Raw genomic sequence first — 25,746 nt, 5'->3', positions numbered from 1 at the left:
CCATCTCCATTCCTTAGGGCATGAGATGAGGCAGAACATGATGGTGGAAAGGTGTGGTGGAGGTTAGCAGCTCAGGACATGGAACCAGGAAGCCGAGAGAGACTTCCCATGGCCACTGATAAACTATAAACTCTAAGAGCTCACTCCCCAGTGACCCCCCTCATTTTCTCCAGCCATACCCTATCTGCCTACTGTTGCCATCCAGTTAATCCCTATCAGGACATTAATGCTCTGATTAGGTTAAGGCTCTCAAAACTCAAAACATTTTACCTTGAACTTTCCTGAATTGTCTCACATCAGTTTTGGGGGGACACCTCATGTATAAACCATAACACTTCTTTATTTAGATGCAAAGAAAAGGGGAATAGATGCAGAATAATAGAAGCTGTATGTCATCTTGAATTTCTTACAAAACAAAAGTAGTGAAAGGAAAAAAAATAGATGGCATGATTCTTAAACTACTGAGGGCATTTTTTTTTTCCAGGATATCATTTATCTCCTAGAAATAACCTGGGTTTCTATCATTGAGACCCTAACTCTTGAAGAATAGTTTCTTCCTCTGAAAGGAATATAGCTTTACTAACGAACACAGGCATGTGGAAAGGAAAATTCACTCCATCTGAAAGCTCTTCTTATTATAATGGGATCCCCATTGAGCCTCACAAGTTACCACCCAGATTTTGAAACAGAAATCCTGATATAATTGGTCCATTGCACTTTGCTTTTGAAAACCATAATGTAAATTGTGGAAATATTTCTGATTGCTCAACTATTGTGTAAGTTGAAATATTTGTCAGTTGAACACAGAGATCTTGTCATTAGTGACATTAGTAGGGGAAAGTAGTGTAGAAGAATATGAAAAGAGATCCTATGTTCCTGAGAATCCAGTAGCTAATATTTAGATGGATACTCCTTATTTATCCCTTAAATATTGATGGATCAAATTTATGTATTGAGGAATTAAATGATCCAACTAACTGAATCAAGAAAACATAATAATTATTGGAATCTATTTTTTGGTGGAAACTAAAATTTTATGATTTTAACTATTATGGAATATAACTTAAGAAATCAGAGATTATTTGACTTTCCAAGAAGTACACACTAAAACATACGCACACACAAAAATGCTCTCTCAGGATAGAAGTGGTTTTGAAGGCCAACTCATCCAAGCATTAGCCTTCATGGAGGTAAAATGAACAGGCCCTGGTCATGGTTTAGAATCTGAAAAGGAAGAAGTATCAAGCAAGCCCAACTGACCTGTAGAACTGGATGGATAATTTTAATTTCCTTCAAATAGTCATTAAGTGCATTTAAAATGCTCAAAAGTAGGAAGCTTTCCCTATGACCCATTCCATTTGTATACATTTTATTTTCTTTCTTCAAGATATGAGCCATATTTAACATGGGGTTTCTTCTTTTTCATTTTCTTTTCTGTGTTACTTATCTCTTTTTCATCATATGTAGACTTAATCCACCAATTACTTGTGTATGAGTTCCAGGGAAACCCTATTAATTATAATAATAATAAGATGCTATTATGTGGATCCTTAGTTATTTTCTATTTATGCAGGACTTTATCCAATTCGTAAATCCTCCCTGTTATTTCTTAGGGTCTTGTGTGTGCTCAGCAATCAGATCAGTCATGCTCTGCTCCAGCCTCCCACTCACAGCACCTGTCCCTGGGCTTTACTATTGGTTCCCTCAATGAGAACAGCCACCTGGACAGGGGAAATAGCTCAGTGGTAGAGTGATTGCCCAGCATGTGAGGTTTAATCTCTAGCAGCAGAAAAGAAAAACAACAACAAAGAAAAGCAAACAACAATGCCCAATTGGGCACAGCAGTCTTCTGTAACAGACTTTTTGAGTCCTTAGAGTACTGAAGGAGGTGGCACATAGAAGAGAATGGCCTTTTGTTGCACACTGAACATCCTTTCTCACTGGGGCCCTGAAGCAGAACTGCCTGATACTAAGGTCTTGCAAAATCTTTTATGAACACAAAGAAATTTGCTGCCTTCTTTCCCATAAGTCAGATCTTGTCCTTTTCTCACCATTGCCTTCATCTTTCTTGCCTCATCCCTCTTCCCTACAGCTCCCCCTTTCCTCCAGATTCAACAAATATGTCCTCTTCCTCCTTCAATCCCAAGTACATCTCCCTGACTGCCTACTCCTATAATAGGAATCTTTGTCCATCAGTTTCACAAAGAGGTTGACTAGGCTGGACTCTGGTATATCCCCCTGACATACATCCTTGTCTTGTGGGATATATAATGTGCTTTTATCAGAAAGCCTCCCTAGAAGATCATCCTCATGTTTACTGCGATAGTTCTATGATCTGGCTCTCCTTCTTCCTCTGTCCTGCCCTCTTCTTCCTCAAAGCTATATTCTTAAATTCTCTGTCTTTTATATTTTCTTCACTTTTATTGAAGTTATATACATTCTCTTTTCCCTTTTCTCAGTTTTTAAAATCCTTCCTTATAAGCTGGAATACTAATGATCTTCAAGCCCAACTTACTCTAATGGGCTGTACTGAGAGGACTATCGACTTTGGAGTTATATTGACCTTGTACAGAAGCCCAACTCTGCCACTAGCTGCTTCTGAAGCTCATTTACTGTGATGTACAAAATGAGAATAACAAACTTCTGAAGCAGAAACTAATTACTAGGGTTAAATGAGCTAAAAATTAAATAGAATTTCCAACTCACTGTCAAACCGCATAACCAATATCTTTCTCCTCATCTTCTTTTCATCCCGTCCCTTGGTGACTCTGCTTTGCTTGGCTACACACCTGGCTGTGGCTCAGCTTGTGAAATCTGCATAACATTCCCACAGCATCTGTCATGCTTTTCTTCATCTTGCTGTTCTACTTCCAGAAAGCTGAGTATAGCAGTGGGCTTGGCCTTGGCTTCCTCAAAGAAACTTAAGTTTGGGTAAGGTTGATCATTTACTTATAAATCCACATGTTCCACCTCTTTATACCTTAGTAATGGCATGAAATTTTCATTATTACCATAAAATCTCTAAGGACCGTAAAGGTAAAACACATTTGTTTTTTTTGGATCAGGTGCCTAAACACTATGTTTGCCTTTTGGTGTTGCATAACTCATCATGTTTCTAACTGTATTTGTGAACTGCATTTTGTATATTTTCTTAAGACATCTTAGAATGAGGAAGCATTAACCAGTTATAGTATACTAGTGATACTTTGGTCTGGGAAGGCAATTAAGATGGAAGAAAAAAAATAGGGAAATGTTGGATCCTGTCAAGATTAAAAACAAACAAAAAAACCCATAGTTCATTTTCTCCTCCATTAATAATTAAACTCTAAGAACCATTAATGGAATTGGTATGCACTGAAGTTACTTATATTATGAATGTTGGCCTTTACTGAAACATTTAATGTTATAAAACATGGTTTTTAGAAGAAAGAGTTGATTGTTGAAATCTGTTTGTTTCATGGAGATCATTGTGCTAAGTGATGTGAGCCTAACTCAAAAGAATCAGATGTTTTCTCTCCTATGTGGAAACTAGAGGGAAAAAAGGACATCAGGAAAGTGGAAGGGAGACTGGTAGGATAGAAGAAGGAGAGCAGGGGGAGGGAGAAGGGCATAGGAAGGTATTAAGGCAGCAAAATTGATCACATTATGTAATATATAGTACCAACATGCCACAATGAAATCCACCATCTGCATAATTAATATGCACTAATAAAATATGAAAACTGAAAATTTATTTGGTTCAATAGGTCCCCAATCAGCCAAAGGGATATTTCTGCTTATGATGTCAGGCCCTTTCAAAATTGCTTTCTTGATAAATCTTGATCTCTTAATTCATATAGAATTTTCTAACTGGAAAATTGATTCATCACGCAAACTTGCGTGTACTTTAGAGAACACTGTTACTTACAGGTGGCCTCATCTGGCTCACAGATTTATTTAGCAATTTGGGAGATAAAATGATGTGCCAATGGTACTTTTTATTCAAGGCTATAACAACAATAACAACAACAATAGAAAAAGAAAAGAAAGCCCCTTTATGAAAGGCTGGAGCCCCAGGCCTAGTTTCCTTCTCACTCTTCATTCCTAATACCAGTGCCAATGTATTTACTGTACTTATATATTTGCTTTTATTTCAAACTGTCTTTGAAACTTGCCAGAGACAATATAAATCTTTCTATGCTCAGAGTCCTTCATTCCCAGGGATTTCCTGACATACTGGCAATGGAATCACTCTTCCCACCACTCTTCCCATTAAGACTAGAAATGGCTGGACTCTGGTAGATCCCCCTAACACACAGGGGGATAGTGTGTTAGGGGGATCTACCAGAGTCCAGCCATTTCTAGTCTTAATTGTCTCAAAACTTAATTTCTGTTTTTCACTAGATGGATTTATTTCTTAAAATTAGAAGTTTTAGCAATATCAAAACCAGAAATATTTCTATTAAACTATTATATATTTTTCAAAGAATTTTCATCTATTTTTGGATACGTTTTATTTTATTTTATTTTTTAATTTTTAATTTTATTTATTTTTTGGTAGCAGACATTGGACTCATGGGGCACTGCGTCACATCCCCAGCCCTATTTCGTGTGTGTGTTTTTTTTTTTTCATTGCATGGAGTTCATTTCTTTTTTTTTTCTTTTATTTTTTTTTGTTTTTGATAGTTGACATTTTTCTTTTTTTTTTTTATTGGTTGTTCACAACATTACAAAGCTCTTGACATATCATATTTCATACATTAGATTGAAGTGGGTTATGAACTCCCAATTTTACCCCAAATGCCGATTGCAGAATCACGTCGGTTACACATCCACAATTTTACATAATGCCCTATTAGTAATTGTTGTATTCTGCTATCTTTCCTATCCCCTTGGATATGTTTTAAAACTCCAGGAAAACAGGTTTCTAACTGTGGCATGAGGCTACTCTCTAGAACAACTGTCTATATCACAAACTGGTTTTTACATTATTCTGATAGATAGAGAGTTTTGTTCTCCTTGATTCTTTTAAATCTGCCATTTAAACAACTGAAAATTATTATTTCTGATATAATATCCTTTTTATATTTTTTCTTTCTATTGCAATCAAGTAATAGATTTTTGAAAATTGATTTGTGGAATCACCTGGAAATGATTCAAAAATCAAATGAAACTGAAAGAATTGTTAGACACCCATGTGATATCTCCAGCTGCAGGAATTGTGGGTGTGCTTTTGCATAAAAGTCATGAGACTATGAGTGGTCATCCAATGGGAAATTCTTAGAGTTGCTGTTTATTAAAGAGAAGTCAGTGTTGTTGATCCCACTCTCCCCTTTGCTAAGCCTTTGGGTCAGAACATACTTGCTGTGTCATAGATGGTCTCTATCTTAGCAGCTGTTGAAATGAGGAATATGATGATAATTTCCCTCAGTGACTGAGACTTTAAATCTTTTAAATTCTGATGCCAAGGAAAAAGAAATAGAGATAGTTTCTGTATTACCGTCATAACTTGCAGCCTTACGTCAAAAGTGGAATTGATTTAAATGTTTGAGCAGACATAGTTCAACTGTCCACATTCATAGCTGATTCCATCACAAGGGGGACTGTGCCAAAGGTGGGGGTGCTCTGATCCTTTTTATTCTATCCTCTATGGATATTCAAACCATGGATATTCAGTCATAATTCTCTTACTTCACTTCAGGCAAATGTAGTGCTGATGTCCAACTTCTACCTTTCTCTTTTTAAGAAATCTACCGTAAGAGACATTTTAAGTAGATAAACTACTGTAGGACATGGTGGAACATGATGAGCAAGTTCTTCTTCCGGCTGTAGCAGAAACATTAAACCAAGGGCACTAGTTTTTTTTCAGGACAAAATAGAATTTCTAACAGGAATGTGTTAAACATTGTATGTTCTTTTTCTTTGTGGAAAGTAATTTATATTCTGGTTAAGGGGTATATAGATTATGGTGCTACCTGCTTAATAGAAACACTATGCTGATAGTCTTTTTCTAAAGAAAAGGAATATAATCCTTTGTAGTGAACCTTAGGTCCCCAAATGACCTTATTTATTTATGCCTGAAGTTATTTATGCCTGAAGTTTTCAGAAATACAATATGTTGTAACTTCTATATGTAGACCCTCTTAAGATAGGTAGAATTCAAGTTCTAGTTCTGTGACTTAATAGCTTTGTGAGTTTGGGCATGTTACCTAACCTAAGTTGATGTGGTTAAGATGGGACTATTGCTTGTACCTACCTCTTAGACTGTGAGAACTAAGTGAATGAGGCAGGGGACACACTTAATCTAGGGCCTAATCTGGTTAAGAACTCATGAAGGTTTGGTGAATATTATCTTCCTCTTCCACTTCCTCTTCTTCCACCTCCTTATTAACAGAGCAAAAATCTGCTTACCTTTTTAACTCACACCTATCTTTAATTTTTATTGCTTCTCCTCAAATGTTATCTTCCTGCCCCTTGATTATGAGCTTGGCAAATAGCAGTGGGGACTGTAGCTGTCCTTGCTGGATTGACTTGCAGTGCCCCCAACTCATGGCCACTGCTCTCCCCACTGGGCTGCCCTGTCCTGGTCTTCCCAAGGAGATCCTCTACCTAAGCACTCTATACGACAATGAATATCTTGCAAAATGTCTCTTACAGTGGATTTGTTAAAGTGACACTAGATTAATGTGAAGAAGGGACCTTCTTTGATCAAACATAAGAGTTCATTAAAATCTTAATACTGACGTCCCCTTAAACAACAACAGGGTCAAAAGGAGAAGCGGATATACTCCTAAACCTGTTGCCTATAACTTGTACCCCTTATAGAATACTGAATATTTAACCAGACATACAATTCTCCTCAAAAGATATCTACTTCAAGATTTAATAAAGTCATATTAAATGGGAAAGCTTCACCAAGGAGTGGCTTTGCCCACTTGCTTCATTCTGTGTAGTGCAGCATTGCATTTTAAATCCTATCCAATGGTAAGTGTTGGGTTTTTAAAAATGTTATTTTGTTTCTTGGTCTTTTTTTTTTTTTAACTGACTGTCAGCCGTGGTGGGATAATGATAAGAGAACCATACTAGAGTCCAAGTTGCATGTCTGTTGTTCACTAGTCATGTGACCAGGGGCAAGTCACTTTAGAGTTTCTAGTTTCCATTAGCCTCCTGTGAGTACCCTGAGAGTGACAACATCTGTTATGTCTGCCCTAGAGGGTAGTTTGGTGTCTCAAATGAAGTTCAACCCAAACAACCTTTCTTCTGAAAGTTTTATACAGATGTTCTATTACTATGGTCTGTCAAGTACTGGTAGAGTTTATAAAATATAAACATACACAATTGAAACAATTGGGTTTTCTTTCAACAGAGGTGGCTAGAGGTGGGTAGAGTAGGGGGATATCATGGCAACTTCCCCTCTGAGTTCACATATTCCTCCCCTCCTTGGAGGCTCTGCTTTGGGGCAGACCTTCAAGTAAGATATACCCTCAAGACACCCTGCCTGAGTCCTTGATCCTTTCTGAAATGGTACCAAAAATGTCTGTTGAGCAGAAAAGCCAATTTAAACCTCCTTGTTGGGTCTAATTGGAGAATTATTGTTCAAAAGCAAGTTCCTTAATCTGGAAATGCAGATTTCACTTAACATATGCAATGATTGTCCCTGATTTAAATTTCCCATTTAAAAAAAAATATATTCCACAGAATGAGTTCACATATCTGAACAGAAATACTTCTAATTTTTGAAAGGAAGCTATCTACAATCTTACTAACTGTGACATAGAATGTACCCAGCCTACCCTTGTTAGATACTCTATAGTCAACCATTATTGGTAAAGCCTTGATCATTCAATAAGTGAGAATCTCATATCTACTTCTTTTTTCAAATTGTGGGGAAAATATTTATTCCTCAGTGTGCTTAATGTATCTTACCCATATGATGATACAAATCAGGTAACAATATGAACCCAGATGTGTTGAGGATCTCCAATTCCTAAATTCTCATGGAGATCAGATGGGAAACTGGTATTCATTTTTTTTTCTTATGTGATGTTGCTTTTGGGAGGTGAAGAAGAGATGAAGAAAGGATTCCCTAAAGTCTTTGAGAGGCTCTTCAAGGTTCACAGCTTGTAACTGAGCAGGCTGTTTCCTAGATCAAAAAAAAAAAAAAAAAAAAAAAAAGAACAAAAGAAAAAGAAGCCCTTTTTGTTCCCCTTTTATAGCTTTCTATGACTTTGGCTAAGTCTTTATTGACTAAAATAACCCTACTGACCAAAAGTTGACCTCTGTTTTTTAATAGAGATTTGCCAGTATAATGAGACCTAGCTGGAAGCATTGGTCATTTCATGGTCAAGTCAGTTTCAAAGGCAGGAGTTTAACATCTGCAGTGTAGACTGGTTTAATGTTTCCCTTCTTGTGACACTGTAAGAATGCCAAGAAAGTCATAGAGTCTGTAAGAAGAAAACAGAAATGATTGGAAGAATTATAAAGTTCCTTGATTTGAGTGCTTCCTATCTCATTCTATCTTCTCTCCTTAGTCCTAGTCTTTTGAAACAGACCTCTTTCTTGTCAAGACCAATTCTTCCCCATGTGTCTTTGGTCCCATGTCTTTTCCTTCCCGTGGGACCTACCTCTGTCTGTTGTCCCATATTTTTTTTCACCATCTTTCCCTTGTGTCATCACTAATTTCCTTTTCAATAGCTCTTTCTCAACCTAAAAACATCCCACATCTTAAAACAACAAAACAAAAATAAAGGCAAAGACAAAACCTTAATAGCTGTACTGGTGATTACTTGTATTTCCTCCTCTTAACCATCAGTCTTCTCTTTTGCTATTTGCAATACAGTCGGGTGTTCTGTTGCTCTACTAAAATAACCACCTAAAACTCTGTTAATCTCTCCTATTTTCTTTCTCCACTTCTTTGCAGAATTTGATGTCCCTACTCCTCATTCTTGACTTCCTGTCCAAGCTCTTTTTATTCCAATCTGTTCTGACAGTACTGCCAAGTTAACCTCTCTGAAGTTCAGCATTGAATATACTATTTCCCTGATCAGAACTCACAGTAGCTTCATGACTCACTTGTCTTTGAAGTTAGCATTAATTTCTCAACTTGGATTCGAATTTTTTACACCTCTTGCTATGGTTTGAATGTGTCCCCTAAGGTTCATATGTTGGAAACATTTCCCAGTGCAAACATGTTTGGAGACAGGGCTTACAGGAGGTCTGTACATTGTGAGGGCTCCACCCTCCTGAGCAGATTAATGTTATTGCAGGAGTGGCTTTGCTAATTGTGAGTGTTTGTTATAAAACCAAGTTTGGTCATGCACATTGTTGCCCTTCCATCTTCTGCCATGGGATGACGCACTAATAGGGTCCTTGCTGGATGTCAGAACCATATTCTTGGACTTCCCAGTCTCTAGAGCCGTGAGCTAATTAATTTCTTTCTTTATAAATCACCTCACCTCAGGTATTCTGTTATAACAGTACAAAATGAACTAAGACAATTCCAGGTTTTCCTTGACTAGTCTCTCTTGACACATATCTAAAACACAGAGAGAATTTTTATTTTTGTAAAATTTTAGCTGATTTCTAGATCTTATATAATGTTCCCTCTTCTTGGAGTTCCATTTTCTTAATCTCTATTTATCAAATCCTTCTAGTGAGGAATTATTTCAAATATTTTCTTCTACCTGAAGAATTATTCTGATCTTATAAACATGATGTAGTCTGATTTGTCCTTTGATATAGAATGGCTCTCTTTTGATTACAGAATGGTCTCTTTTTGCTTTATATTGTGATTTCCCTATTATTCCTATTCCTACTCCTGCAGTGTGTATGTTCGTTGAAGAAAAAAAAAAAAATCCTCCAGGGAGAAAAGAGCCAGGAAACTTGCAGAATTTCTTTTGTTTTTATATCACCTGTTTGAAACACAGTAGCACAGTACTCCATCCCAGAGGATGGGTGGAAAGGAGATAGGCAGGTACCAACTTGCCCAAAATCATAAGAGAGGCAGAATTCAAAGGCATCTAGAACTAAGTAAGAGAGAGGAGGCAGTAATAACTGGTACCCAGAGAAAACAGCTGCAGCTGAAGGTGAGCTACCCAAAAAGAAACTGTGATCTCCTTAGCAAAGACAGACCCTTAAAAGCTGTTAGATTATTACTCACATTTTCTTCATTTAACCATCAGCCTACTTTCTTATTCTTTGCAATCACACTTACAGCAGACCATATCCCAGGAAAAAGGAGGCTGGGGAGTAAAGATCCTGACCCCTTTTCCAGTCTGCCTTGCAATCCTGCTACTATTGTTTCTCAATGGCTAAACCCAGTAGCTGCCAGAGCACAGGAGAAATCATAGATTGAGTCCATAAAAGTCAGTTTTCTGGTGCTTAGAATGGTGTAAGGGGTAGAGCATGAATCTGGATGGACCAATGAGAAATTACCAGTTCAATAATAGAAGTTACAGATAACCTATCACAGCAGTATTGGGCTCCAGTGAAGTCACAGGGTATGACTTCACCATGACCAGGCAAAAAAAAAAAAAAAAAAAAGCAAAAAACTTTGCACTGGCCCTTTCAGACCAGAATCAATTAGGAAATCTACAGTTAGCAGACAGAATGACTGCAGCTAATTCTTGGATCTTACTTTAGACATATGTGAAATATATTATGAACCTTGGAGAGCATCTCCTAAAAAGCAGTCATTTCTCATTATGATGAAGCACAACAGATATTTCCATCTGGGTAGAGTGAAATAATCTACTTACTTATTGGAAAAAAGAGGCAAGGAATAAATCACTGCAGCGGTGTTGTCATAGAGAGAATGGCAGCCTGGAGTTTGCAAGAGGATGTGGAGACGTGGAGACTCCCTGGGATACAAAGTGCTTTTACATTGAGCGGTGCCAGCAAAGGTCACTTCCTAGGCTGAATTAAGATGTATAATTTAACACGTGGCGCCTGCAGAGCCACTGAATTTGAGTCAAAGCAGAATGAGGAAATGGTGCTTGAAATAGTCCTGTGAACGCAGCATGAAACAGTAGTGCTGGTGTATATAACACCACTCCACATTGCATTCCTTGTTATTTTTTTTTTCCTCCTCCTAAGACTTGCAGTTCTTTTTCCCCTGGTTTCTCAGATGGAAAATGCGTGTGATGACTAAGCACTACACTCTGACATGCTAATGGCTAGTCACAGTGAAAAGTTACTCCTGCCTTAAAGCCTTCTTTTCATGTGGTGGGTCAGAGGGTGTAGATTGAAGTTCTTTTGCTCAGGGCAAATGTGTTTCTTCTTCAAAGAATGTGTTTTCTCAAGACAAATGTGTTTCTTCTTTTTTGTTTGTTTTGTAGTTTCTTGATCATCTAGTAGATCTCACTAAATAATATTTTGAATTATTAAGCTAGAAATTTAAAGATTGTATTTCTCATTCCACAAATGACAGGAGATCTGCAGAGAGAAAGTGGATGTGATGTTCTTCCAGATCCAGACATAGGCAGAGTTGTCAGGGATAGAAGACTGATAGCTGACTCCTTTTCTTTCGTAAAGAGAGGAATTTAGTTATTTTATGCTCCAGAGGCAGCTCTATAAATATTCTCTTATGGTAGTGGAGGTAGTGTGCACAACTATTTTGATAAAAATAAATTCTAATATAGAAAAGAGGGAATAAAAAATATGAAAAATGTCTATTTTACTTCTTTAAATAATCTACCCTAAATTATTTGGTCTTTGGATGTCCAAAATTGTAGCAAAACTCCTTCTAAAACTCATGCTAGGACCAGAAAATAGGGAAGAGTCCTTCTTTCATAAGTTGTCTCTAATATTTCATGTAGTAGCCAAATTCAGACAAATGCATTCAGAGGAGAAACTCATTCTTTTCAAGTCACTCTACCTTATAAATTAAAATAATTCATTCTGCTTCCTAATTTCTGCCTTATAATGCAGATGATGTCTTTTGCTTTATTTTCTTTTATTTTATTTGTTAAATGACAAAGTCTAGAGTGAGAGGTATTAGGAGTACCTCCCTACTTTTTTATATGACCATTGGAATCTTAAGTATATCTTAAAGAAGCATGAAGCACATCATGCACTTGGATTTGGACCTCTGGTACCTGGAAGAAGATTTCATCTTGGCAGTAGAGAACAACTTCTAAGATTATGTTTTTAAATTTCAGAATTCCAGAAATTGAGACCTTTTTATTTTTTAATTCAAGAGGAATTACTTTTACTGTATCTCCTGCCCCAAATCACATGGCCAAAAGTTAAGATCTGCTATCCCCAAATCACTGCACTTATCTTCTGTACCCTACGGTTTGATCCCTAGCTGAATCATTATTACCTGCAGATACAACACCATGCTTGTGACTTCAACTATGTTTATACTATTGCCCTGCAAAGAAAATATAGTAAAAGAAGTTGTAGAAAGAAAATGAAATAGATCTCTAATAAGGGGAGAATAGAAGAGGCTCAATCTAATAATTTAAGCACATAATTGAGCATATAACTCTTGCTACTATCAAGGAAGAAAGACTTGCTTGATTGTGGATGTACTAAGTTACTATTTATTTAACACTGACTTTCAAGATGGGGATTCTGGTCTTAGCTGGATACAGACTCACTGAAAGATTTTGAAGCTTGAGTTTGGAGATTTAAAGAAGAGCATAGTAAGAAGATGGACTATTGAACTAAGCTTCCTCCTTAGCTCCAGACATGAGCACTACAAATCTGGAAAGAGCACTCTGTGTTGAAATTTCTGGATGGATGAGGCAGTAGTGTGATGTGGTTTTGTTTATACTAATAGCTTCATGCCTTGCATTATAGATTTATTAGTATAAATCCATGTCATAATTCACTAAACCTTGACTTGAATTTTCCCAACTCTGAATAACATATGGAGTACTAATCATGAAGTTTTCTCCATTTATATAACCAAGACTCACAAAGACCAGGAGAAAAAAGTGCTCAACCCTACAATAGAGCAGCACATGTCTATAATCTTCCTAAAGGGCATGGCCTTTATGTGAGAGCCTCTCCGTCTTAATTTCTGAATCAGAATCTTCATTGGCCTCCACTTGGCAGTTTTTACTTCCAGACCCAGGACATTTTCCATGCCCCTTTTTTCTAACTTTCATCATTTAAGGGATAACTTTAGGGAGCAATACAGGCATGCTGAATCTCTCCAATAAATGTCAAAAGTGGGAAGAAGTGAGACAGTGCTGAAGCAATTATGTAACATCAAGTTAGCCAAATGAAAGAGCTCTTCTTCTCAAACTGCCTGGAAAAATCAATTCATTGGTAGAATTCAGAGGAGCCACATCACCCATGAAGCAATGGAGTGAGGAAGACCTCACTATGAAGCTTGTTTCTTCTGAGCCATATCCTTTCAGACAAGTTTCTGATCTCTTTTTTAAAATTTATTTATTTATTTATTTAGTTAGTTAGTTGTATTGGATTACATACTTTTATTTTATTTATTTTTATCTGGTGCTGAGGATCAAACCCAATGCCTCGAACATGCTAGGCAAATGCTCTACCGCTGAGCTACGATCTCTCTCCATCTCAATGTTCTCATATGTGAAATAGAGCCTTGCTGACTAAGTAACAAAATAAAAGTGGATGTGCGTATATATCCTCAATACATAAGAATTCTCCCTGTTAGGAAACAGACTTTCAGAACAAAGTTCTAATCCAATTTGAAATGATGGCCCAAACTTTGTGCTGCTACTTAGAGCAGATTCTGAAAAAAGTTTTCATTTCACTTTTCTCCCACATCACACACTTCTAATCCAGGGAATATGAGGAGGTAAGAAAAGATAGAGGAGGATTGTGCTTGAGAACAGAGGAAGCCATCCTGTTTTTCCACAGTTCAGAATCGAACAGTATTTCTTTTGCTTTCCTTCAACTTTTCTGAGAATTCACAAACTGAACTCTTCATACTTCATGCTTTACATCAGGCACAGTAGATATTGACAGCTCTGCTTTAATAACTGATGGTTGTAAATCACATAATAAAAGAACACCTTTCAAGTGAGTTCTTGGATATATATGGAGAGTTATTAGGTATCTATTCATGTGTGCGTCTAGGACTCTCTTACAGTGAGCATTTTAGAATGATTTTAAGAATATGACTAGTTGAATAAGAATCATCTCATATACAATTGTTACAAAAGCTGGCTTCCCATCTCTTCTGGATATCTTCTCTTCATGTCCCTTTAACCTTTGTTAAAGCTATGAATAATTAATATATAGTTATTCTATTGTCATTCCTAGGGGGATTTCTTTTAAGTGAGGAAGTTTTGATTATTGAGCAATATCTTATTTAAGAAATGAAGCATAGCAATATAAAACTCTAAGTCCCATGTCCATGTGTTGTCCATGTGTTGGAATGCTGGTTATGGAAGCATTTATGAAAATGTTCAAGCCACATTCACTACTTAAGTGACAGCTGATGAAATGATTAAAAATTAATATAGGCTGGGCACACTGGTGCACACCTATAATCCAAGCAACTTGGAAGGCTGAGGCAGGAGGATTGCAAGTTAAAGGGTTGCCTCAGCAACTTAATGAGACCCTGTCTCAAGATAAAAAAAAATTAAAAGGGCTGGGGATATAGCTGAGCAGTAAAGCGAACTGGTTTCAATTCCCAGTACCAAAAGAAATAAACAAAAAATGGCAACAAAAACAAAACAAAACAAAACAAAAAAAACCAGAGGTATTTTTCTTTGCCATTCTACTTGGCCTCAAGTAGGCAAGAAATAGGAAAAACAAAACACAACAACAACAACAACAACAAAAAGACCAAGAAAATTTGATCTAACCTCCTGAGTGATTTCTTTAAATTTTAATCTTTTAAATTTAAATTTTCACCTCTAACTTCAAAATTTTGGTGTAAAATCTCTCCCTCTTATTGTGCTTTAACTTAAAAGGTGCTTCTTGGAGGGTTACAAAGGCTTCTTTGCACAATATTCCAAGCACGAGTCATTAAAACAGTTGTTTTCTAAGCATCTCAAAGGCCTCTTTCCTCAGAGTTTCTGGGAGGTTTGATAGCTCTGTTCTATAGAAGAGCATAAAATGCAGCCTGGAGAAGTTGAGAGACCTGCTACACAGTGAGTCCCCCCATGGGGCAGGGGGACTTTTGACTTGGGGCTAAAATTGGAGCACTCTGCCATCTCTCAGTTGTGAAAAAGCTCCCCTGGCCAAGGTAGGGAGCAGGCAGAGGCTGTAGTCGGGCTGTTGGCAGACGCCTTGAATTGGTTGAGGTCAGCCAGAGAGGAAGGGTAAGCGGTGGTTGTGCTTAGATTTATGCTGGCGTGTGATTTGTGCACTCTGTTAGACAAGCTGCTTTCTTCCCCTGTTCCTCTAACAGGCAGTCTCGTTGCTGGAGATGACTGTCAGCTGCCTTCTCTGCGTTGCCACCATCACATGCCTCACCACTGGAGCCTGGGAAGCCTGACCACAGACCAGCATCTCCAAGGCATGAATAATTAGGTAGGCATAATGGAAGGTACTTGCTGCACACTCCAATTGCGCAAGCCCATTACTGAACTGTGCTACATCAGCTTCTATCTTCCAAGAGGGGACATCAGAGGATTTTCATACAAGGGCACTGTAACTCTAGACAGAGCCAGTAAAGGTTTTCAAAACTGCTACCAAGTCAGGGAGGGGCCAGACATCATCAGCCTCAGCCAGCAGCCCAATGAACATCCCGGCGACATATTTTTCAAGCAGACTCCTACGAAAGACATCCTAACTGAGCTGTACAAACTGACAGCAGAGAGGGAGAGACTGCTGGCCAATCTGCTGAGCTCAGACCACATCCTGGGCATTTCCACGGGGAACCAGGAGGGGAAGCTGCTGGAGCTGTCGGTGAGCCTGGCCCAGGAGGATGACTGTTTCCCGAGTGCAGGAGACTGGTCGGGGGAGCAGCCCGTGGGCCCTCTCAGTAAGAGAAGCACCCATGGGAACAAACAGCCCCTGAGGTTTGGTGGGTGGAGAGAGAGCCTTGAGGCACTCCCACAGAAGAGAGCAAGAAGGAAAGGGCGTGGAGGCCGGGAACCAGCTCCCTGGATGGGGAAAGACCAGATCTGTTCCAGCAACTCCTTTCCTCTTTCTCCAGCCAGGCCTAATCTTCAGCTCCTAGAGGAAAGAGGAAACTTGGTCCCAAATAGGGCACTTACATCCTCCCTGCAGAGGAGAGAGCACTGCCCTGCAGATATCCCCAGGACACCGGACTCAGACCTTGGCATCGAGACCTCTGGGACAGCCTCAGAGGCCACTGGGCTTGGAAGAGGAGCACTGCCCCCTGACAGCAGCTCCACAGAGGCAGGGAATGGTGGCACTGGAGGCCCACTGAGCAGTCCTGGTGGGCTGGAGCGTCAGCCTGGAAATCTGGACGCTGAAAAACGTCCAGAGGCAGAGGTGGGAAGAATGGGGAAATCGGCTGGGCAAACTCGTAGGACGAAACCTGTTTCCAAAGTAGTGGCCAAAGTCCAGGATCTGTCCTCCCAGGTGCAAAGAGTAGTTAAAATGGATCCTGAGGCAGAGGAAAGCATTGGCATTTGCCCAGAGGCCCAGGCTGAGTTCATATCCAAAGCAGATTTGCTCAAGCTCCCAGGACCTGAGGTTGGGGCTCCTGGTTCCAGGTGGTGGGGTGAGGGGCAGCAAGGGGACAAGTCATCCCAGTCATTGGCCAGAGAAACAGCATCCATTTCTAGTTCCCTAGCCAGTGCTGAGGGGGCTGTGAACAAGGTCCTCCTGAAGGTGATAGAGAGTGAGAAGTTAGATGAAGCCACTGAGGGGAAAAGATTGGGCTTCCCCCTCCACACAAGGACCACCTCCACCCTCCCAGAAACCAGAAGCAAAAGGAGGGCTGGGCTATCTCAGAGGGGCCGCAGATCCTTGCTTCTGGATCCACAGGGTGTTGTAGGTCCTGACTCCTCCCAACCCAGAGACGTTGACAAGAGGCCATCCCCCCCAGCACCAGCCGCTCTTGGTATGGTATTTAATAATTCATCCCCTCAGTCCAGCGCATGCAAACGGACATCACCTGTTCCCTCGCCTTTACCTCCAAGGCGCACCAGCCCCCAGCAGCACCACAGGATCCTCCGGCTTCCCCCACTGCCTGGAGAGAGGGAAGCTGCTCTTAATGACTCTCCTGATAGAAAGAGCTGTGTCTTCTCTGTGTCCCCGTCTGCCGATACCTTGGAGTCACCCTCCTCTGCTAAGGTCACGGAGACCAAAGGAGCCAGCCCAACCTCCTTCAGAACAGGCCCATCTCCCTTGGTGCCTGGGGAACCTCCGGAAAAAAGCTGGGGGCCAGGCAAGACCACAGCTCAGGCCCAGCATCAGTCGCCTCCAGGTCAGTCCTGTTTAAGATATCTAGACCAATCTTTGAGCAACTCAAGAACTATCAGTCTACTTATGTCATTCAGAGATTGACCAATTAACAACAGACCAGAATTTCTAGGCCTGTTAGTTTGTCTGGGTAGCAAGAGAACTGGGAGTTTGTACAGGGTTGTGTGGAGAGGGTGAAGGTGGTGTTGACTTAGGGACTAAAAGGTGTAGTTGTTTCCAGAAGCAATGCTGTATTCATGCTTTGTGCTTATTATTTATTTGTTTGTTTGTTTGCTTATTTATTTATTTATTTATGGAACACTCTATAAAGTTGCCTCCATGGTTACTTAACACAGGGGCTCCAGGAAACAGGAGGCAGAGAGAAGGAGTAACTTGTCCCTGCCCTAGATGCTAACTCTGGGTAATTGGCCCCTTGACCTAATTCTGACACTCAATCTGCTACAGTCGTTTCTACGGATTCACTAAGAAGAAGCACAAAAGCAGGCTGTGTTGTTGCTCATCTGTCTGTAGTTAGGGGGTTGCTTTTTGCTTGCTTGTATTTAATCACTGTTATAAGTGCCATCATGTATGACAAAAATAATTTTTACCAGAAGGGAAGAATTCAGTCTAACTTGAAGAAACTTGGTTCCAATTTTTGTTGTTCTTGTTGTTTTTTGCTTAATTCCATAAACAAGCCACAAAGTAACTGCTTATTCTAAAGTTATGTTTTATTTAAGGGTTACTGCTATGACTAGGGTGATATTATTTCTCATGCAAAGGGTACTAAAGAGCTCTTCTGTCTTATGTGCTTAATGTGATTTAAAATGTTACATGAAAGCAATTTGGGGAGTTTAGTAAGAGGTGCCACTCCTCTACTCATTACATTTTCTAAGCTAACGTGGCCGATGCTCAGGTTCTCTGTGCCATTGTGTGGGTAATATGTTCTTTTCCAGCATCCTCTAACAGCATATGGTGAATGTCTTTGTATAAGGAATAGCTTGTAATATGATATATGATCTTTAAAGGTTAGAGAAAATTCTCCTGCAATTTTTTAGATACAATATCTATCTAGGAAAGAGGAGTTTTAAAAGCTTTCTATTTATTTTGAACTGGTTACATATCATAAATCTCCAAATCACTGATGGGAGGGGGTGTTTCTTTAAAAATGTGATAAATACTTTTTCTCCTATTTTTATAATAAATTGACCTTAGTTTGGTAATACTTGCTAATTTCATAATACAACCAGTCTGCATAGAACTGTAAATTTTATATCATATATCATAGAATCTAAGTGACAGAATTATTTCTTCCTGTGAATGTTGAAGACTTGGAAATACTTGGCAGGGAAACACACTGTAGAGGTGAATGGGAGACTCCTGGAGTCATGGTGTAGAACAGCTGCCATAACCCCAAAGGGTCTTTTTTATAAATCACATTGAATTCTAGGATCCTGTGTGCTTCTCATCCAGAAACTGCATTAAATACATTGATGCTCAGTAAACCTTTTTATTCCCCTTTGATTTAGGATTATTATTTCATTACCCTTTTTAATATAGAAGTACTATATAAGCTCCATTGTGTCCGGGTTAAAGTCCATCATATGGAGGCACACAGAGGAAATTCAGGTTCTGTTGGTGACCAGTGGTGAACCCCCTGAGGGACAAGTTGAGTGGATAGTCACACCTTCCTGAGGTCTCTCCATGTAGTTATTCATGGCAGGCCCCTTTGCTTTGGCCCCAGCCTTCCTTTGGGATCTTCAGTAGCAATTTTATCAGTCATAAGAATCATGGGGTTTCCTTGCCAGGGAGACTTCCTGTGCTCCTAACCTTAAGAAAAGAGAATTTGAAAAGGGAAAGAAGAATAAGAGGGAAATACACCTTTACTTATTTATTTACTTACTTATTTTGTGGTGCTGGGTGCTGGGGATTGAACCCAGGGTCTTTTACATATGTGGCAAGCACTCTACCAACTATATCCCCAGCCCTCTACTTTGTTTTTTTTTTTTCCCCAGTGAATATAAAAAATTCTTTTTGTGAATATCTTCCCCTGGGACACCCAGACAGATGCTTTCTCTTATTGGCCCATCTTTGAAAGGCATGGAGGAGGGAGAGCTTGAGATAGTACCTTTGATCTTTAGCATGCATTCTTGTCCCCTTTCCTCTTTTTTACCTTCCCTTTCTTATGTCTAGGAACCCTCTTCTATTCTAGATCCTGCCTTTCACTTCCTACAGCTGGTGGCTTCAGGCAGGGAGAATCGCCTGCTTCTAGCTGCCTTTGTCTTTCACTCCATTTCTCCTCCTGCTCAGTCCCAGGGGAGGCCTCAGACAGTAGCCTGCAGCCCAGAAGGGAGTGTAGCTCATTTACGGATCACTATGCAAGGGCCCTTTGTCTGGAGCCAACTCCTGCCTTTCTCCCTTGTTAGCTATTAACCAGATTGAGTTTATGGTCTGTGGACATTTATTTCCTGTGGAAATAACATCTAGGCATTTTATACAAGTGATGCCAGTGAGATTATCGAAAGCTCTCATTAACTGCTCAAGTAAGAGATTAAGTCTGGCAAAAGTAATCAGATCTGTTTCCAGTTGGAAGACTCTAGTGTTACAGGCAAGGAGTAGTTCCTACCCAAGAGGGCAATGTACTTCTCCCAAGACCAAGCAGTAAAGGCAACGTCATTGCTTCCTGTTCAGGAAATAGCATAAATGTGTCCCAAAGAAGCTACCTTCTATTTATTGGTTTTGTAATTTTTCTAACTCTTCATTCTATGAGCTACCCACAGAAATTTCTTATCTGGTAGTAATGTGAGAATATGGTGATAACTGAGAATAACTATAAATGGTGATCAGATTCATCTTCTCATGGCTACACCACTTCTTCCATACCTGGAATTGGTTTTATAGTATTTTGATTTGGTGATGGAGACAAAGGTAAAATGTTCCAAAGCTTTTGTGAAACATGAAGTTTCCTCAAACCTTGAGGGATTTTAATAGTGATGACCTGCCCTGCCTAGCAGTGTCCTTGGGGGTTGGTGCTGGGATTTCTTTTTTGGTTGCTGCTTTTATTTATCTTTGATCTGAAATAAAATCTTTTAATGCCTGGTGTGGTGGCACACGCCTGTAATCTCAGCAGCTCGGGAGGCTGAGGCAGGATGATTGTGAGTTCAAAGTCAGCCTCAGCAATGACAAGGCACTTAGCAACTCAGTGAGACCCTGTCTCTAAATAAAATACAAAATAGGGCTGGGGATGTGGCTCAGTGGTCAAGTCCCCTCAGTTCAATCCCCAGTACCAAAAAAAAAAAAAATCTTTTAATGCCACGAAAATCACATGAAAGTTGGCTCACTGTACTTGGGAGATGCCCTGTGCTCTTCAACTGTCTTGTGATCTTTTTCCTTTGATTGAAGTCACTGAGGTGGTGAGGCAAGCACATGCCCCAGGCATAGTTCTTCTTGATATTGAGGATCATTTGACTAATTCTCATGCTTATCAAAAGATGCCAATTGATGCCAACTAATTAAGGGTTGAGAGACATGAATGTGATATTTTATTGTATCTAATGCTTCTGTCAAAGCTTTGATTTCTCTCTGGACACACATGGGAAGTAGATATAAATACTTCTTTGGGAATTCTTCCCATGTAAACTTTGAGGCTTGCTGCAATTCTGATAAAAAATAAAGAAACTTCACAATGTTAATGGATATATGCAGCCACTTAAATTAATTCAAATAGTAGGTGGTAAATAGTAAATGGTAATTATTAAGAGGGAAAATAAGACTCAAAATTAATATATCATATTCAGTCTATAAAATGAATTTAAGAATTAAATTGATAGGACATGTAAAGGGGTTATAACTGAAACTACATGTTACAATGACATGGTGATCCTACTTTCAGGAGTTTAGCTGAGTTGCTATACTAGTAAGAATATATGGTGGGGGGTGGGGTTGTGGCTCAGCGGTAGAGCACTCACTTAGTATGTGCAAGGCACTGATTTTGGTCCTCAGCACCACATAAAAATAAATAAAATAAAGGTATTGTGTCCAACTACAACAACAACAACAAAAATACATGGATTAGGGTGTTTATTGTAGCATTGTTTGTATTGTCAAAAACAGCTGGAAAAAATGAATGTGCACCAGTAGAGAAATGGTTAAATAAGTTATAGTACATTTATGGTTTGTAATATGATGACACTATTATATCATATGGAGTATTGATCTAGGTTTATGTCTATTAAGTTGCAAAATAATTTTTAGCATTTTTAAATTTTAGTGAAACAAGTATCAATTCTTCCCACAATGAACACAGATGTTTAGTATGCATTTGAATATCATGGATATGGGTGTGGAAAGAGACTGACCAGGTAGAGCACCTTATCAGACAATCAGGCAGGTGGAAGTGGGGAATAAGGTGAATGGGAAGGGGCACAAGCACTGGGGGAGAATGTGGGCTTTTTTACCTTACATGTTTTTACATTGTTTCTCTGGATGTGATGAATATGATACTTTTACAATATTTGAAGAGTGATTTTAACCACTTCAGCATTGAGAATATAGCCTTGTCACAAGGGGAAATGTAGGTGACTAGAGAGTTTTAAAGTAATACCCCAAAGAAAGCTGATTGGTAGCAGGGTTAGATGAGGATAGAGAAAAATGCAGAAGCCAACAAAAGGTGGCAGGTAATTCAAGATAGTTCCTGGATTCTACAGACACACCCAGGCCTGAAGGAGCAAGGGAAGATATGGTTACTAGAACCCAGGGAGCGGGGTTAGGAGAGGACCATCTGGCAGCAGCAGTGGTTTGTGGTAGAGCCACCCAGCAGAGAGGAAGCTGTGAGATAAATATAGTGGCCTTGCTGTCCTCTGAACTTCTGCTCTTGTCTCCTCTAACAGAACCTACCACAAGACTAAGTTGAAAGGAATGTGAGGAACTAAGAGACGAGAAATGAAAGACGAGTGAGAAATGAAAGATGGAGACCAGGCAGAGATACATACTAGAGAGTTTATTTGTCAAAGCTGACAAAGGCACATCTCTGCATAGATGGAGAGAGGCAAAACAGGCTTGGTGTTTGGGACTTTCATGGAATAGGCTCAGGGATTAGAGCCAGGCAGGTTCTCACTCGGGAGGTTAAGGGTGGGGTTGCCATGGGCAAGAGGTGCGATTTATGCAGTTGAGGAGGAGAAATAAAAAAAGTCCATGCGCTTCTGTCCTTTTCAATGCTTTATTCACTCAAATCACTCAATACAATTTCACTCTATAGGTTCTTAATCAAGAAAACGACAATCTTAAATGCAAGGCACTGCAGTAGACAATCCTAGATTAATTCACAGCAAACAATTCTAGATTAATTAATTTTAAGCATCGCAAACATACTTAATCATGACAGGCTAATGACAGACATTCTCTCTGCGTGCTAAATTCAAGAGTCGGATTAAAAGTCTCAAGCCTTAGGCTCTAAGTGCAGCAGATGCACACTCACTCAGACTATGGTATTAGCTCCGGAACCAAGGTAGGCTTCTCCTGAGGTGGAGTTGATGGCCGGCTGAAGAGGCGGTCCTCAGTGACATTATTTACCCTGGGGTTAAAACATCTGGTCTGGTGGTCCCCACCCTGAGCTTTTTGCCTTTCCCTCTTTTCAGGCAAGGACAGCCTGTCAGAGCTTCACTCTGAGTTTATCAGGGTGGGGGGAAGTGACTTGTTTGTGTCTGAGGGCCATACTGGAGGGCTCCATTAGGCATGCCTAGTGAGACTTCAGGTTTCAAACTGGAGTTTTTAAAATGGAGTTGCTTAGGCTCAGGCCTAAGACCATCCTCACTATGAGGGAGTGGTGATACTCCCTTGGTGCCGGGTGGAGAATATGAGAGGTGAAGGTTTGGGTTGGTATGAGGAAGTGGTGAACCCTTCTCAGAAACGCCCTTGGGTGGGAAAGCAAAATTTTTCTTAAAATGGTGGCTGTCACTTGAGATGGCCATCCAGATGCTAAGCAAGGACCTTACATAAGCCTAGCTGCTGGATGTGGTTTTCAAGGTCAATCTTCCAGGGCCAGGAGCAGGTGGGAAGAGTTGAGAGTGGATCTTGATGGCAGATGAGAGACTGGATGATGCAGATGAATTGAGTGAGCCATGAAGACCAAGATAGAACTGGCCTCTAATTCCCATTATGGGGGCTCTTTCCGGAGAATCATCTGCAAGAGGCTGAAGATGAGAAGGTGATGGGGAAGTGGAAATAATGGCTACAGTTTTCCCCCAATCTACTAGTGAGTGGATACTGAAATAAAGAATGGTACTTTAGATGAACTACACCGAGTAAAGAAGAATGTGTGTTTATGTGATGTAAGTTTTGTTCTGAAGCAATGACTATCTTGATACTAGGTGATTACTGTAATCTTTACATCTTTTTCATATCACCTTCTACCTCTAAATTCAGTCAGGTTGACTCTCTCATTAATTGTCAAAAGTTCATACATAGAGGAAGTGAATAAATTAGAATGCCAGGTGATATAGCTCTCAGTCTATAGATTCAGGAAAAAAAAATTCAGTTTTTAAAAAAACAAAGCTTTTATACATATCAATAATATCACATTGTGACTGCTTGGTTTTTGTGGAAAACACAAAGAAGATTTAAAAATATCTTCCCCAGAAATCTCAAATTAAGAATAGCTAATAAGCATATGAAACAGGAAATAAATTTTCTACCAATGAACAATTTGAATTTGAAGTCAGTTTTCCTATAAAATAATTTATTTCCTATAAAATAAATTATTTCTCTCATTCAAGCTTTGTTTTTCAATGGCAAATATGTTTCAAAGGCCAGGACTGTGGCCAAGATCTAATGTTTAAAAATCCTAAACCAGCTTTACACATGTGACTTTTTCTTCCTGATTAAGGTTAAATTGTGCTTTGAGAGTGACACCTTCTACCAAATTTTTATTTGTCTCTTTTCTATTCTTAGATCCAGAGCACAAGATTTAAAAGTAGGGCGACAGTTTGTGGTCTTAGGCTATGTGTAGCCATCTAAAGTGATTCCAAAGAGGGTACAGAAGTGACAGAGTTAACACCATGATTAAAAGGAAGAGTCAGTGAAAAATCTAAAAGAGAAAATCACATTTAAAAGAATAGATATTAAATTTTGCAGGAAGTTTTTGGATATGTTTATTTATATAACTCAACCATTCTACCTTATGATATCATCCATTGGGACATTAAAAAATTACAAACTTTTGCAAGCATAATCAGATTACAAGCATTTTATAAAATTGATAAAACAAAGTATTGAAAGTGTGTTTTTTGTTGTGTTGATTATGGGCTCTGGGAGAGAGTGCTTTTTGAAAACAGTCAATATCACTCTGAGTCTATCCTCTTCCTGTTGATAACTTATCAAGAAATAACTTTTTCCACCTATCTTATTTCATCTAGTTTTTCATCACTTATGTGCATAATAACTTCTGTTAGATAATTCTTAAGTGGAAATCAAATCATAGTTAATGCACATGGGCTGTGATATCAGACCATACCATCTGCTTAGAGTTCCTCTACGTGACCCAGTAGCTCAGCCTTCTGTCATAGCATGTTTCTTTTTTTACTCTCACAGAGGTGCTAGGAGGGTATTTTTCATGGTTATGGATTTTTTCCAGTACATTGAACCTGATGCTTTCTATGGCTCCCAGAGCCTTACAGGAAAGTATTTGAAACTGGGTGAAAATTGGAATTCAGGCATAGATAGGATACAGATGGATATGAAGGATGTTGGGCAAGAGGGTGAAATATCAATGCCTGAGATCAAGTACCAAGAAAAAAAGTCTGGGTCAAGATGTCTGTGCACAAATATTCCGTAATTGTCCTAGGAGTGCCCCTGTGTGCTCAGGAGAGGGGACGTTGGCATGAAGGGAAGAAATGATTTTGTCATTAGCAGTCCAATGGCTTGCAGTTTGAAAAAACTTGTTGAAGACAAGCAGAACCTTTCCTGCGGGCCTGAAGGACAGGCCCAGGCTCAGCAGTCTGAAGGAGGTTGTTAACAACCCAGGACAGCAGAGTGCCTGAGCCACAGAACAGAGGGGCAACAAGGGCAGCAGGCCTCAGACCCAAGAACCCATGAGACCCCTGGAGATCCCTGGGGAGGAGGAGCCTGAGAAACAACTGGCCTTCTTGCTAGCAAGGGAATGAGGGCTTCACACATTGTGATTCAGACTTTTGTAATTTGTGTCACATAATTTTATTCACAGGAAGGCAGTAACTTGGGCCATCCAGGTTTCACATGTTTTTCCTAAAACATTAATGATATTGTTTTGTTTTTTTAAACCTAGTTTAAAGTTTTTGAGTTTGAATTTTGTGTTTGGAGAAATAGCCCTAAATCATCCTGTGACTGATGAGAAAGTTGGTGATTTCCAGGTTAGCCCAGAAGAATTGTGGAGAGTGAATAATATGTGCAGCTTGAGCTGCAGCTAGTCTCTCCAGGATT

The 25,746-nt window shown here is 39.4% G+C and overlaps 1 protein-coding gene across 18 annotated transcripts in view; it reads left to right on the top strand.

The window, feature by feature from the left end:
• The window catches only part of Fmn1 (formin 1), a 395,944-nt gene that overhangs the window by 18,429 nt on the left and 351,769 nt on the right, over positions 1-25,746 (top strand). For 12 of the 18 annotated variants that reach the window (XR_013438865.1, XR_005729027.2, XR_013438864.1 and 9 more), the window contains one exon: positions 15,329-17,320. The exons of 3 other annotated variants lie outside the window; for them this stretch is intronic. Coding sequence is in view for 12 of the 15 variants with exons in the window: in XM_078049877.1 (XP_077906003.1) it covers positions 15,460-17,320 (1,861 nt within the window). In the remaining 3 variants the exon portion in view is untranslated. Of the gene's footprint in view, positions 1-15,328; positions 17,321-25,746 lie in introns of those variants that run through there. 3 more of the 18 variants (XM_078049882.1, XM_040274268.2, XM_078049879.1) reach the window with 2 other exon arrangements.

Source organism: Ictidomys tridecemlineatus, chromosome 5 (genome assembly GCF_052094955.1).
Source record: "Ictidomys tridecemlineatus isolate mIctTri1 chromosome 5, mIctTri1.hap1, whole genome shotgun sequence".
In the NCBI taxonomy this organism is placed as follows: Eukaryota; Metazoa; Chordata; class Mammalia; order Rodentia; family Sciuridae; genus Ictidomys; species Ictidomys tridecemlineatus.
The sequence above is the reverse complement of the archived record's forward strand: the minus strand, read 5'-3'. Positions and strand labels throughout refer to the sequence as shown.